General features: G+C 40.4%; 1 protein-coding gene across 2 annotated transcripts in view; it reads right to left on the bottom strand.

The window, feature by feature from the left end:
* The window catches only part of CERS3 (ceramide synthase 3), a 47,358-nt gene that overhangs the window by 18,786 nt on the left and 12,340 nt on the right, over positions 1 to 16,232 (bottom strand). For both annotated transcript variants that reach the window (XM_035890617.1, XM_035890618.1), the window contains 10 exons: positions 15,995 to 16,177; positions 15,419 to 15,460; positions 14,285 to 14,402; positions 12,121 to 12,239; positions 8,237 to 8,294; positions 7,293 to 7,343; positions 6,311 to 6,403; positions 5,887 to 6,015; positions 4,044 to 4,150; positions 1,894 to 2,050 (listed from right to left, as the gene is read on the bottom strand). In XM_035890617.1, coding sequence (XP_035746510.1) covers positions 1,894 to 2,050; positions 4,044 to 4,150; positions 5,887 to 6,015; positions 6,311 to 6,403; positions 7,293 to 7,343; positions 8,237 to 8,294; positions 12,121 to 12,239; positions 14,285 to 14,402; positions 15,419 to 15,460; positions 15,995 to 16,176 — 1,056 coding nt within the window. In that variant the 5' untranslated portion in view covers position 16,177. The remainder of the gene's footprint in view (positions 1 to 1,893; positions 2,051 to 4,043; positions 4,151 to 5,886; positions 6,016 to 6,310; positions 6,404 to 7,292; positions 7,344 to 8,236; positions 8,295 to 12,120; positions 12,240 to 14,284; positions 14,403 to 15,418; positions 15,461 to 15,994; positions 16,178 to 16,232) is intronic.

Below are 16,232 nucleotides of genomic sequence, written 5' to 3'. Positions count from 1 at the left end.
TGAAGTCATACAGACTGAAAAGGGCTAGGGCTGCTGCTGCTACCACTGTTAAAATGTTATTTGGAAACCATCGTCTCAGAGGGCTGTATAAGGAATCAGAAATCCAGGGTAGGGATGCAGGCTTGACGCTTTTCCATTTTTTAGCAATGACTAATACAAAAAAGCTCTTATCTCAAAATAAAACATTCCTGCCCCTTACAAAGGCATATAAGCAGACAGGGCAGAATGGCCTTATATAGCTGGCCTAGTAATGTCCTCTCCACCACTGTATCTGAAGACCTTCTTGTGCTGTACTCCCATAACCTCAACCATTGTAGATGGAGAGCTATGCCAAAGCCTTCCTCTTACTCGGCTGGAAGGCAGGGGGATGTCCCTCTTGATTTCATCAGAAGAGTTGTGCGAGAATAGCGCAGAGACAAGGCCAAATCAAAAAAGAAAACAAGTAGTAAATCACTTTAACACTCAATAAGCCAAGCCAGAAATCCAGAAATAATTCTCTAATTAATTTAACAGAGGTAAGTGACATGCAAGAAATACAAACTTCTCAGTGTCTAAGGGAACATAGGAGCATGTTTCAGAAGCAATTTCTTCTGCAGATTTGTCCCTTATGCACAGCTCTTTGCTCTCTAACAAGGGCTGCATCTGTAACCGCAGTTTTCTTCTAGGGAAGACATTGGGTCTCCCTACGACATCCAGCTGTCTATTTGCATAAGATTTTAAGGAATCCAATAATCCAAGAATTATAGGATGGTTTCTGTTATCAGTCAAACAACAATTAAATAAGGGTAGAAAGGAATATTTCCATTTCTTTAAGATGCTTTACGGTATTAACTGCTTCAGATAAAAGGACAGAGAGTCAGCTCAATTAAGTTTTTGCATCTTGATCCTCAAAAAAATGCCATGTTTCAATAGCACAACTTAAGTTTCACCTTAACTAGCAAAATACACCTGGCAATGCTTATTTCCATTTCTTTAAGATGCTTTACGGTATTAACTGCTTCAGATAAAAGGACAGAGAGTCAGCTCAATTAAGTTTTTGCATCTTGATCCTCAAAAAAATGCCATGTTTCAATAGCACAACTTAAGTTTCACCTTAACTAGCAAAATACACCTGGCAATGCTTATGCCAAATCTAAACTCTAAACACTTTTTGCTAAATGCTTTATCTACATTGCACCACACCACACACTTCATGACAAGAGACCTTGTGAAAATGTTACTTCTTCAGGCAATCAAACAAGACCTAAATCGCAGCAAAGTTTTCTTCAAAGCTTTTTCCCCACATGAATTTTCTCTACAAGGTAGAAGCAGGTTATGGCAGCACCAGACTTGCACTGCTTCTCTACTCCAGCTGAATATGACACCATTTTATTGTATCATAATATAATACCAGATCAGTTTCATATGGTTTTCTTAATCCAAAACCAGTGTTCAAGAATAGCTGACCTCAGATTTAGACAATCTTGAAGAACTTTGACTACAAGTTTTCTGCAGTATTTAAAGATCTCATCACTCACCTCTCCTCTCTTTTTTCTTGGTACACTCCTACAAAGTCCATTTTCACTCCAAATACAGAAATTTCTAAAGAGTTTTGCACCATCTCAGGGCTTCAGTTTTTGGGAGAACTCACTTCTCATTTACCATCAGAGCAAAACATCAGACACAGGCAAAAAAAAGGCTCTAGCTGAAGTTTTTATATTCTGATCTACGACCTTAGGGGTGAAAATAAGAAGCAGAAAGCACATTTAAACCTCTTTATACTTTGTAGATCCCTATCAAAAATGCTGACACAAAAGTTCAGGAAAACAATAAGAAATCCCGAATAAAGCTATGGGAGGTATTAGCATGCGTTTGATACTTCACACGTCTTTCTGCAGAAGCAAAATTGCTTACCTTTAAGAAAATGAACCTTTTCAAAATCTTGAAAATTAAGTAACCCCAATATAAATGCAAGCCTTGGAGGATCAATAGCTGCCCATTGAATAAAAAATATGCTATGACAGGAGTCGTGGAGTAGTATGTAGGCTGATACAATGTGGCACGAAGTATCCTAAAAAATAAAAGTCACTGTTATGATGCAAGAATCCTTCTCTATGCTTAATTTCACATTCCAAACCAATTAAGTCTTTCCACAAAATATTAAAAAGCTCTGCAAAGATGATTAATTAACAAGCCCTGTCTTAACTAGATTATGCATCTCTATTGAAATACAGGCTTCAGAAGATGAGAAATTTGAGTCTTGCATGAAAGTATTTCAAGTAAGCATACTGGGTTGGGCTGAGCTGGAGCTAATTTTCCCCATGGCAGTCTGTGTCACCTGTGCTTTGTACTGGTAGTTAGAAAGGTGTTTTGGCTACTGCTTAGCAGTGCTGGCACAGCATCAAGGCTGTCTCTCCAACATTCCCCCCTCACCAGTGGGCTGGGGGTGGGCAAGACCCTGGGAGAGGAGACAGTCAGGACAGCCGACCCCAAGTGACCACAGGGATGTCCCACACCACTTGACATCTGCTCCGCAGTAAAAACCAGGGGCAGGGGGGGCAGTCATTATTATGACATTTGTCTTCTGGAGCAACCACTGCGTGTACTGAAGCCCTACTTCCTGGGAAGTGGCTGGTTGTCACCTGCTGATGGGAAGTAGAAAATAAATCTTTTATTTTCCTTTGCTTCTATGTGCAGCCTTTGGTTTTCTGTTATTAAATTGCCTTCGTCTTGACCCACGAGGGTTTTTTTTTCCCCCCATCTTATTTTCTCCTCCGTCCTATCTTGCTGAGGAGGGGAGTGATAGAGCGGCTTGGTGGGCACCTGGCATCCAGCCAAGGTCAAACCACTGCAATAAAGTTAAAAAAAATCCCCCCCCCTGCCCCTTTTTTTTAATCTTGAGCTCTGTGTAGTCTAGATACAATACAACTCAGAGCTTGTCTATGCCATTTTTTTTAACGCAAATTCTTCCTAATATGAAATCCACACTCCAAAGAAAATCCTACAGGCTTTGCAACAGGGCTTTTTGTTAATTAACATAGGTTTTGCCCATCTTCAGACTTCACTACTTCTATATTATTTGGGGCTTTTTAAGTCCCCTTAATCTTATCATGTTTTGCTTCCAAACTCAAGAACAGGACACTTAGCGAAGCAAAATGATTGCAGATCACTTGTATAGTTAAAAAAAAAAAACAAAACAAAACCAAAACACCACCACAAACAAGAAAGTAAAAGACATCAGCATTTCTGAAAGAAAATACTACAGGAAATTAAAACCTTGTGTTGATCAATGTTCAGAACTATTAATTTAACCAGTTTGAGTCTCTAAGGGTTTGTCCACATGCGGGGAGGGGCATGAAGGCAAATTAGAGCAAGTCAATGAAACCATGAATGCGAAACACACAGAACACTTAAAAAGCTAAACATGTTAAGCATTAAGCACACTAAGCACCCGTGTGGATATCCCAAAGCAGATTAAATCATATCACTCCAAAGTCATGCGAGTATTTAGCATGTTAAGAGGATTCATTTGCGCTGACTTCACATATTAATTGGTTCACCTTAACTTTTCTGAATGCTCCTCATGCAAATGAGTGAGGTGAAGTACTACCCAAGAACGAGGTAGCAAAAAGAAGGCTCTACAAAAAATTAACTACCATTATATAGGAATTACACTGTACTCTGTAGCTACAGCAGGAGGGATAGAATGAAAGGGAAAATTATTTCTCCTAGTTAAGTAGCTCAATCCCCTCGAAAATGCAGGAGCTCATGGCATTTAACCACAATTTATGAAAGTAAATTAAATAATACGTAAAAGCCTTTATTCAGGTTAGCATATTTTCAAGAGACCCATTTAAAACTATTTTAACTTAAATTTTTAAAGCAAATTACAGTTTTTGTTAACTCTTCTCACTGGCCTTTAATAGCCAACAGTAATAAAAGTTCTGCTTCTACCCTTTAAAGTAAAATCCATTCCTTTCCTTTTCCCATACAACCAATACTAACCTCTCAATGGAAATGGGAATGAAATAAAAGCCTGTGACTAGCTATTAAATATTGCTTACCAGAAGGGGAACAGGATGATTCTTGTGATGAAGAATGCAATAGAAAAGATGATAAAGAGCATATTGCAGGTTTTCTCCCAGTGAGCGTAATTAAACATTTTGGCTGCCTGCATTGGAAAAAAAAAAAAAAAAAAAGTACCATCAAACATATTACAAATATTCTCTGAAATAAGTTCCTTTCTGCATTTTCATAAACAAGGACTCATCTTCCACCTAAGCAGGAAGAAAAATTCCTCCCTGTTTGACATGTAAAGCAATCGTTTTACTGATACCTAATAAAGCAGTATCAAAACAGATTCTTTGTTTATATTTCTCCTTTCATCTCAAAGGAAAGGACTCTGTATCAAAGGCCTAAAGAACAGCTCTCCCATCAGAATATAAAAGTGTCGTGAAAACACAAAGTGCTCTTGAAAACAGAAGTAATCCCTCATTCCTGTACCAGATTCAAAACGGGCTGGATCAAAGAGAAGCTGCTGGCCACATCTGCATGCTCAGGAGCAGCAGTGACCCCTTATACGCAGGCATTCTGGTGCATGCACGGTACTGACCCTTCTCTGTGCCTAATTCAGCTCCTGTTTTCTCCTTTTTGAGAGCTGGAGATCCTAGTGCCGGTCTCTATCCCACTAATAAAGATTATGATTCCTACTTCTCCCCTAGCTGAACTGTACAACTCTCCATGCTTCATTTAGGAATCTCCCTGGGCACTGTTGAATGAAACAGCTGTTCTCAAGTGTGAACAAAGCTTCAGGTGCCAAGCCTAAATTTTAAACAGCAGTTTGATAAACTTTTGAGTGGCAGGCCTGAATTAAGTTATCCTGGTACCTAACTTCAGTTTCCATCCGAGTGCTGTCCCACCAGTTGTCAGCTCAACTGTTCGTAAGGCCACACAGTTAATTGGACCACAAAGCAGTTTAGGATTAAAAGTAACCCAGCCAAAACCTGTATGTATGCATTTAATTTGGATCAATTCCAACCACATGACCCCACTGTTAGTTGTTCCAATAAAACAGATAGAGCATCAGAAGCAGAAATGAACAGTGACAGACAACAGCCTACAAGGGCTGCTTACACTGGCACTGCCACCAAAAGAGGTGATGAAGCTATGCCCTCAGTCTTGGTGTTAGAAAACCAGGATAACTCTATCGAAGGAAATGCAGTGTGCATTTGTCTTCCAAGAAACCCACAGTGCTGGGTGCTAAATAGGACACTTCTTAAATATTTCTAAACATTGATATTTAGTTCAAGGAAAGGGAATTCCCCTTCAGCCTGGGAGAAGAAACTTCTCTTCTGCCAATAGATACCTGTGATATCTTGTTCAGGGACAGCTTGAGTGTCTCCAGCCAGAAATGTATAATGTAGGTGTACCCCTTGGGTCAGCCCAGGGGTGTGAATGCTGACAAAATTAAGCCAGTTTGGAGAAGTAGCCAAAGTTTTGGCTGCTAAATTTACTTGAGAATTGGTATCATGACAAGCTGTGCACAGGCTAGCCAACTTGGTCTAATTTTAACAGTGAAACAAGAATAATCCAGGGAGGCAGCTGTATTTCCAGTCCCTGTTCTGTACTGAAGAACTTCTCTTCTGCTCTTTTCTCATAATGGATTCTGTAACAAAGTACCAGCTTAAATTATCTAGAAGCTCTTTTTTATCTTACGATTTATGAATCTGTGAAGCCATGTCTCTGTGTGGATAGGAAGAGATTGTATGAAACTTGTGGCAAAAAGATTAAAATGTCACGGAACGTAACCCTGGCAACAACCAAAAAAAAAAACCCAAACCACCCCCAAACACACCAAAACCAACCCCAAAACAAACGAACAAACAAAAAAATGGAGGGCAGGGTTACCTCGAGCCAGAAATCTGCAGTATCATGCACAAACATCACCAGTGTTCCAAGACGCACGTAATTGCCACACCAAGAGCCACTCATCAACCCAATGGCTGCCAAGTGGTGAACGACATGAGCCAGAAAATCCTGTGAAGGGGAGGAGGGAAAAAAAAAAAAAAAAAGGTAGAGCCAAGGAAGTACAGCCCTCAAGGGTCTCTGTGCAGATGAAGTGACAAGCAAGACTCCTCACACACACACACAGATGGCCCTGGCAGCCAGGAGAGCATGGACGTGTGCAGGTGTGCCAGGGATAGACTGATGCTGCCCTCATGTGGCTGCACCAAATCCAGTATCAGGACAGTGCTTTTCCTTACAAACATTTTTTTTTTTCCCTTCCTCACAGAAACAGAGGTTCTAGGTACAAATGAGCATGACCACTTGCCTTTCTCTTGTTGTCAATCCCAAGTGTAAATAAAAGAGACCAGTAAAAACTAATCTCAGCCATGTAGTACCAATACTGGGATGGCAGCAGAGTCTGTAATGAAGAAAAACAAAGTTAACTCTGAGAATAGCAAAAAGTGAACGCCAAGTAAAATTACTTCTTTTTTCCTTTCCTCACTTCTTTTGCTCTTCTGCTGAGTCTTGCTTAAAAAATTAAACTAACTAACTCCCTGTTCTGGGCTTCATTAAGAAGGATGTTCTGGGAGCCAAATATTTTAACCTTTACTCAGACCAAACTCTCAGTTTCTGCAGTTCCTCCCCCACCTCTGAATTTTAGCATGCTTTTTTCTGTGCTTTTGTCAGAGAACTACACACAGAGTGCTTCTGCATTTAATTACAAACAACAGCAAATATATGAAGCCCTCCATTTTGGTGAACAATTAACATTTTAAACATTTACACATCCCATGACTAAAATGTCAGCTATTTATGCTAAAATCCTATGCATCTGCTTAGGGCTAGATGCTGAGCTTGGCTGCTCCCTTGGTTCAATACGTTTCCCAGGTGGCAGGAAGTAGGCTTGGTTATCCGGTCCCACGAGTAAGAGAAGCTGGGAAAACTCAGCTGAGAGGCAGGATTCTCTTTATTTTTGGCCCCTGAGTAGGACAGGAATAAGAAGGCAGTGTGATGGGCCACAGATTTATAAAGATAGGAATGGGGGGCACATAAGAACCTCTCGCAGGTGGGGAAGAAGGCAGTTTGCTTGGAGTCATCTGTTATGGGACTGTTAGTAAAATATTTTAGGAAGAAATGAGAGCCCTGCAACAGTCAGAAGGAGGTACCAAAGAAGGACAGACGGCTTTGGTGCCACACCTCTCTAGGTGGTGCAGTTGGGAAGGAGAAACGCTTCTGTGGATTAGCCCGTCCAATGGGGAAATACTTGGGATGCCTTGAGGCCAACGGCCCAATGCCAAAAAACTCACCTGAAACGGGTAGCCAACCCACGTCTGCCATATGTCGTAAAACCAAGGTTTCTGGGGAAGACAGATCATTCAGAGACTCATCAGCTGAGCAACAATAAGTCATCTTAACTCAGAATCTTCAATACTTAAAATTTCTCTAAGTGGAGCAGGCTAAGAAGCTATAGTCTTGATAATTGTTCTCCACCGATTTCTAAAGGGATCTTACATCTCAGATTTATTATATTGGTCCCAGCTTTTTGGCTTCTTTTCAGGACACCTGAAACGTTCCAGTTCATCATTTCATCATCCAAAGCAGTGGGTGTGTGTTTTATTACTGCAATTACTCAAGATATGTTGCCACAGTGATTAGATTTTGCTGTGTTTACCAGCCACACACATCACTGGTTCACGATGATAAACAGTGTCTGGGGAGAAGAGCCAGATGAGCATAGACACACCGAGAACTGTTCTGCTGCTCAGGAGAAGCGTTAATGACACCCCAGGCAGTGCTCACATAGTTACAAGCAGCATTCTCTCTGTTATTCCCAACTTCTGACTCAGCAGCAACACCTCAATAAATAGCCATGAAATACACCATTGTTGTCACCCCCAAAAATGCTGCCAGAAAAGGTTTATGGCCTCCTCTGAGAAAAACACGGCCACGTGATGCCCTTTTAGGTGTTAACAAGGCACGTTGTAAAACCATCTGTGTGACTTCTTAAAACTTGCCTTAAAAATACTGGCTACTCATAAATTACTTTACCATAGAAGTTCAAAAGGCAATTTATAAAATAAGTGAAACCTCAGTGCATACTGCAGCCTGTCATCTAGATTATGTACATCAACGATCTGAACCCAAAGAGCCACTGAAACCAGCGAGTCTTTCAATGGGCTTCAAGATCTAGAAATCAGTTCTTATTTTGTTAAAAACGTAAGAATAACAATCCTTCAAAATATTTACTTACATCATACAGAAATATAAATCCAGCAATGGAGGATGTAAGATAGAATGAAAATCGCCAGCTGCAAAATTAAAAGGAAAAAATAAGAACTATATATAAAGAACTAAGAATTATATTTTTATAGATATTGCCCTGATCCAGAATTACTGCAAATCATTGTAAATCACAAACAATCTTCATATAAATGTGCCCTCACACTCTACATTAAGGGTTGTCACGTATTAACTATATCTGAATTACTAATATTTAAATACTTAAGCTTTGACTAATTGCTGGAGTAGTAAATTATTTTACATTATCACAATACAGATTTCTTGATTGTGATTACAGCAGTGATCTTCCAGCCAGGCATGAGCAGATCAAGAGAACAGGCACAGCAAATGTAATACATTCCCTAAAAATTAATGTTTGATAACACCAACCTTTCCTGCTGCATCCATCCCGCTAGAATATTCACACTGGACTAAGAACACCTCATAGTTCCCTGACTCCAGAAGCTTTTTTAGCCACACGGCACATACTCTCCAATCTGATCAAACACTTGTGAATGCTTTGAGCATCAACAGTGACTTGTTTCTATTGCCGGGCTAATTTCTTTTGATCTCTCTTAACACCGATTGGTAAAAACAGGGGAGACCTATGAAACTTTAACAACAACTACTGGATTAGTTATGTCTTGCTACAGAGGTCTGAGTTAACTATAAACCTCAATCTTTGACTAAGTTTGCCAGCATTTAGCTTGATCTAAGGTCTTTGTGGCTTAAATGGATATCCATCAAGGCCGATAAAGCTTTCAGGTTTTCACCACCTATCTGGTAAGCCAGCAAAGGGAAAAAAAACCTCTTGTGTATCTTAGCAAACCGAAACTATGTTGTTGCTTATATATGTCAGAGCAGGATGCTGTGATTTGGAGCCAGCAATCAGCATTGTGAGGACTCTGGAGCCTGCGTGGGAGGTATTGTCCCTGGGACTGGGTGCGGCTGGAGACTCAGCCAGAGCATTCCCACTCCCACCTCTACAGGTGATGGAAAACTTCTTCCTTTCCACTCTTCTCCTTGGCAGGAACAAGCCTGACCTTTCCCAGAGCAGCTCTTTGAGATCAGCAGGGAAACACTGCAGGCCGTACCGTGCTAAGAAAGGTTGTGATCAGAGACAGGCATGTGGCCCCGGACAAGGCGAGAACATTTTATTGAACAAGAGGTATCCCGGAGGAGAGCAGCAAACAGCCTCCCAGAAAACCTAAATTTGCTAAAAAGGAAGAGAGCGCTCCTCAAGAAGAACACTGTACTAATGGATTGAGAGATGTATAAAAATGAGATTGCGGTCTTTGGCAAACATGAATGAAGTGCCATACGAGAGAAGATGAGAACCTGTCTGGTAGAAGCAGCTCCTCCTTTCCAAGCCCTATGTTATCTCAGAGGCTGATATCCCAGATGAAAGAATGAGATGTCCAAGACTGAGCCAGAATTTTATAAGAAAAACAAACAAACAAAAGATGAGGTCATGGAATGGCGGAGGCTAGACAAGATAATAGGTCTCACTTCTGCGGAAGAAGTCAATAAAACAATTATAAAATTGCCACTTGATATACTGGTAATAAAAAACAGTTTTACTTTTCAACTTCACAGCATCTTTTTCTCAACTGATTTGAAAATAACACTTCAGAACACCCACTGAGCGGACAGAAAAATTCAAAGGTACATGGTGGAAGTTAGGAGAATGGAAGGGGAGAGTGGAAGCCACAAGTAACCCCTGGCTCAGAGTTAACCAAGAGACGCTATGAAAAACAACACCGTGGCACGGGACAGACTTTTTACACAAAAGCTGATTCTGCCCTTATGCCTCGTATTTCAAGCAAGGGAGGTGTGAGTAGTCTAGTGGATATAGCAGGACTGATTCTGCGTTGACTGTAAAGTATAAGCGGTTTTCTGAATCAGATCCAAAGCACAAAGCACCTAACAAGACTGTGCCCCAGCCCTACAAATACATATTGAATGAACTTGGCGATAAACACTCAGTGCTTCAAATGAACTCATTATATGGGAAAGATTGCCAGAGCACTACCTCATTTTGCATTTAGCCAAGCTTCTTTATGAATTTGGTGAACAAAACCTAAAGTAAAACTCACCCAAATTCACCAAATTTGACCCAAGTGCCTTTTAAGCTCTGAACCCAGCCACCAGCTATGCAGAAGGATTTTCTGATTTAACTGCAGGAATCTTTTCCCTTGAACTGAGTCTAACAAAAAAGAATTTAGTAGGTGAAGTCAAAGGCTGGTAAGTCTTTTAAGGCAGGGAAGGTTGCATGCAAAGGGCTTTCCAAACCCCAGTGTTGCTTAACTGGGAGCACTAATAGCTTAAGTATGGTTTAGATCTGGCTCATCAGTTTTTCCTTGTGATTCAGAAAAATGATCCTGAAGATTGCAGGCTTTCAAAAATTTCATAATGCTCATAACACTGACTACTAGCATGGAATTACTCTGTTCCTCATTTGTTGACTTGAGAATTACATCCAATTAAATTCACTGACAAAGAGCAGAGCAAGGTTCACAAAATTGCACAAGAGAAACCTGTTTGCTTCATTCTCACTCGAGCTGCCAAGCAAGTTTTAATTCCAGTCTTTGGCTGTGTATTACTAGAGACATGCATCCATGGCAGGTAGGTCTTTTATCAATAGCAGGAAATCTTGTAAAACAAAGTTAACTGATCCATACAACAACAGTAGAAATAAACCATGGATGTCGTTTGCCAGGACAGTTTACTCAACTCAGCTAGGCTTCAGAGCAACACATCTATGTCTATCAACTGGATTTATGCCCAACAGAGGACATCAAATCATTATCATACTGATTCACACTGAAAACAATCTTGATAAAGTACTCAACGTTGAGCTTTGTCGCTGTACTTTTAACCCTCATTCCGTGAGCTGAACTACACTAAAAGACATTAAGCATTATAATCACGTGAAATTTTGCTAATGTAGTTACACTAGCCAAAAATCCAAGTACACATGACATTAGGAAAGTGTTTTACACTGGTACAGTTAATTTCAGCATCCAAAAGAGATGAGCTATGTAAGTAAAACCATGCCCATTTGGGGATTTGCAATTTTTATGAGATTTTGATTAACACTGGGATAGTTAAATAGTAAAATGTTTAGGGATGGGGAAATTCTTACACATTTATGAAAAATCACATCTTGAATGCTTTTCCAGTTTTCAATCATATGCAGGAGGTTTCAGAACTTTTTACATATTCGTTATTATAACTCAAAATTGCTCAATGGCCCACTCTCATCAGCATAATTGAGCTCCTGTTTTGCACAGTACCCCATGTTCAAGCTGTGACACCTACCATTTAGTAAGGATGCCACGATTCCTGCTCTTGAACTGACTTCTGTACACATAATAGCATCCCAAGATGACAGTATGAATACATATGAACACAAGTGTGAGTAAGCATTTTTGTTCCCTGATGATTACTGGCAGACAGAAAAATATTTTCATATTCTCTGCATGTTTTCATTAAGCACTACGTAGCAGTAGCAGGAGCCTACAAATATTTTCATATTCTCTGCATGTTTTCATTAAGCAGTAGCAGTAGCAGGAGCCTACAAGTAAGTCCATTATTACACAATTACAGAAAACTAAAATATTTTTGAGGTTTTTTTTTCAGGAGAAGCTGTTAACCTAATCTTTTTAAGTCACACAATTTGGAGAAATGCTACTAGACCCTTTCAATTTGTTTATGCACAAACCAAAACGCTAGTCAGACACACCCAGCTTTCTGGAAATGAGTGCCCCTTAAAAGGCACCTGAGCACCTCAATCATTTTTTTTTTTTCAAAACGGTAAAATCCATAATAATCAAAAGCATTGTCTTTTCTTACAAAGCTTCCTGGAATTTTCGAAGCACTGTTGGAATCTCAAGGTTTCGCCGCCTCCTAAACCACTTCTCCACCAAACGGACTGTACAGTTGCACTTTTTCGCAAGGCCTTGAATGTCTGACTGCAAAAACCAGAATAGCGTTAGCAACAAGATGTACTCCAATGTAATTTTCATTTATTTTGTAGTTCACAAACCAGCTTCCCACTGTTGTAAGGTCTTAATTTAAAAACATTACTAATATTAACTACCTATGGGGAAAGCCTTGCAGGCTTCCTGGTTTAGTTTTTGAGTGACACGCACAGAAACCCTGGATTTTCAAGATGCTAATTTACATAAATAAAGCAGACATTAAATGTACACATATACAAACTGTCTTTCTGGTGGCTTCTGATAGTTTCAAAGATGCAACTTCTACTGCTAAACAAGAGGTTGGGCTGGAGGGGGAAGTGCCATGTATCAACCGTGGACACTGTATCTAGTCTCTTACCTAATTATGATTAATTATTAGATTATATTTAAATGAGTCTCACAGGTGAGATGTGGGCCTGGAATTAAGGGGACCTGAGCTCTGTTCCCAAGTCCAATGTACTTCTGTGGTACAGGGCAAGTAAATCTTACTGAGCAAAATCCAGACCGCCTTTTGACACCTAAAAATAAACGAGGGCTCAAAGCGCTACCTAGAAATGCATCTAGGCCATTCAAGCGCAACAGTTGGGTGTCTCTGCTTTATGTGTGCTCTGAAGGTGAACTGGCTCTGCAATGCAGCCATGCCAGCACGTGCTAAACACAAGGCACCACGACTCCTGCATTTCTGGGTGCTCAGTGCCCCACCTGCAGCAGCCTGTAGGCTTCCTCCTTCTCCATCCTGAAGCACAGAAGGTGTAAGCTGACCACCCCTGGGGCTGCTGCAGGAGCAGAGGTAGCGTTGGACTCATCCCCAGGGAAGCTCTTTCCCCACAAGGCTAGTATGCAAATAGTGGGTGGCAGTAGTACTGCCTCCACTGAGGTAAGTCCAGTTCAGTTAGTGCCCTACCCTTGGGAGAAAGCTCTGGTATGTAAGCAAAGGCACCTCAGCTGTTGGGAGGGCAGGAGTGCAAACAGCTTCTGTGTTCAGCCCATCCTGCTGGCTGAAGAGCTTTCTACTTGCCACGCAGGAATACCAGGTTTGTTTTGACAGAAAACAGAGCCTAGATGCCCTCAATTGCCAGCCAGGCCTCTGCCTGCATTCGCAGGCATGCTGGTCCCCAAGCTGGACACCTAAAGGAGGCAGCCTGAATCCTTCCCATGTACTGACAAGTATAAAAATGCTGCGCTTCCTTTCAGAGATTAATCGTCAAACTGTACTCATGCAGAAGGAAGGTGTGAAACAGAGATCAGGATACTTGCCCAGATAGAGAGGAGCTCATACGTGAACACGAATACATTTATTCCTGATGGTATCAGGCAAAAGACACAGTAAGAGAATAGCAGAGTTAGGGATAGAAAGCAAAGTTCCACATATCAATAATTATCAATATCCCTCATTACTAGAAAGCACATATTTCTTTTCAAAACCGGTGTAGGAACGCTGCAGTTGGTTTGTATCTGTACTTACTCAAGTGAACTTTTTGAGGCTGCATTCACAGTGAAGTACCTGTTTTCCATCAACAATCAAGTTGCCTCATATTTTGAGATGGTAAACATTGGCTATTGTTTTTTTCTTGTTCAAATTTAAAAACAAACAGCAAGGTAATAGAAAGATTGCTTTTCTTTCTCACATAAGCCAGGATTAAGTATGCAGCAATATAACGGATCAAAAGGCTTCCACGCCAGCGTTCCAATATTATTGCTTGCAATAAATATGATACTACTTTCCAACAACAGATGTCAGCTGATGTTTTCTCCAGGCAGAATGAGTTAAAGATGGAATGCTGATCTTCACTGGAAATAATATTAACAGTTTAACCTAGAACAGCATGCCAAAAAATTAAACATCTTAAACATATTTTCTGTTTTGGATGCCATATGCCCTTGTCAGCAGAACAGTAACAAAAACCCAAATAAATTAAGTCATCTGTCAATCAGCTGGAACTCATCCCATGATGTCATTGCTGATAGCTGATTGAAACAGTAAGACTTGGGATTTTCCAAAACCAAAACTAGTTTAAAAGAATGAGAATCCTTACTTGGGATGGATGTTTTGAGCACTCCCGGAAATAACTCTCTAAAACAGGATTAGGCTGTGGCTTCACACGTCTTACATTCTTTATACCTAAGGCTTTTGCTAGAGGTATAGCAACATATCTGAAAAGACATATCGTGAAAAACTTTGAAAATACAACAGTTACAAGACCTTAGCTATTCTCATGCCAAGATACGAAGAAAATAAATCTAAGGCAATTTAATCTGCCATAGGATATGGCAGCGCACTGTGAGAGAAAGGAACCTCCCTCCAGATAATCCCAAGAGAGAACCATAGCATATTAGCAGTTATGCAAAAAGGCAGACCCAAGGACTCAAGTTTGCGGTCATGAAATGCTACAGAACTACAGGAAAGATCCCGATTTTTGTGTCCTTGTGTTTTCAGAGGCATGCTGGAGTTAAACAACAGTTAAGGGAGAGTGAAACAAGAACAGATGCTCTCTCCATGTGAGCCAAAAGATTGCTACTGGGATACTTTCTCCCAGTGGCAGGTAGTCACTTAGCACATGGCTTCACCGGGCTACCACTGCCCACGACACTGGATTCAGCTTGTGGCCTCTGGCTTGTGGCACACAGCAACTCCCCCAGAGACCGAAGGCTTCTCTTTCTCTTCCATTTTCCAATACAAATTGCTGCAGAGCATGCCAAATGCTTCGCTCTTCTACTTGGGCAGGCTTTTCTGAAAAAGCCCCCCTTCGCTCCTGCTGATATCAGCAATTGATTCCTTATTACGCATAGCAGTGGTCAGTTTTCCTCATTCATGGGCAGATTCACTGCAGGCCAGATGTGTGGGCTAATTATTCACACGAGCCTTTTCCAATAGCAGCGCAGTGAGACACAGCTGGGCAAGCATTTACTCAGGAGACACTGTGAATGGTTATAAACATATGATCCAAATTACTTTTGATCTCTAACATGAATGATCTTATCTGGTTCTGTTTTAAGTCTGTCCAGTTTACGACATTCCGAATTTCCTCATTCTATCCTGAAATAATTATAAAAACCTACTAATCACATTCTTTAGAGCAAAAAAAGAAAGTCAAGCAAAACACACATAAATAAATAAGTCAAAGCACTGCAAATCTTAATATATTTGTAGCTTTCTTTGTGGAGCCAACCTCCGCCTGTCCCATAAGATTCCAGCTGCAGAAGCAATCCATCTTTCAGTGCCAAAGTGAGGAAAAAAAAGAATCAGTATTACTAGATCTCCATAAAATGATCACATGAAACTTTGGGATCCTTCCAGTCTGCCCAGTTTTGCTACAGCTGGACACCTGGGATCTATCAGCCTGACACAAATGTTCTGGTGGAGGACCAAACAAACAGAGAGGTTTGGTTTGGAGGATGAATACCTCTACCTTTCCACTGAAGGAGAAAAAGTAAGAGGAAACCCAAATGGGTTTGGATTAATTGTATCTTTAGCAAAAGGAGGTAATTAGCATTATCCAAATACTGTCCTAGAAAAGCTAGATAGAAATATTTTCCTTCTAGATTGGACCACAGCCACATGTACCTAATAGTGAAAACATTTCCCAGTTTTTCACCTGCTATATTATCTGTACTAGATCTTTCTGGCAAACCACCAACTAATCCTCCTTTATAAAGAACATTGATCTAAAGATATCTTATTTTTCAAAAATGTTTAGCATTAATGAGGATTAACATTAGCATAAAATTGCATTTATGTTTCTTACCTTTCACTGAAGAATCGGATAATCAGCAACACAAAAGCATAGGGTATTGTGGCATATAATTGATGTGGTTTTGGAAAGACAAGTCCATCACGGTCTACAAAATGTGCCCATGTGACATTGACAGGCATCCAGATATTCTCCCACCAGAACCAGCTGTTGAGGGTCTTTAGTATGTGCGCCATGCTACGCAAATAAAAAGATAATTAAAAATTATTCCAAACCTATTAAGAAGAGAATG

The sequence above is a fragment of the Egretta garzetta genome, unplaced genomic scaffold (assembly GCF_000687185.1).
Source record: "Egretta garzetta isolate BGI_Z169 unplaced genomic scaffold, ASM68718v1 scaffold322, whole genome shotgun sequence".
NCBI classification, from domain to species: Eukaryota; Metazoa; Chordata; class Aves; order Pelecaniformes; family Ardeidae; genus Egretta; species Egretta garzetta.
Note: the sequence above shows the minus strand (reverse complement) of the source record. Positions and strands in the feature narration are given on the sequence as shown.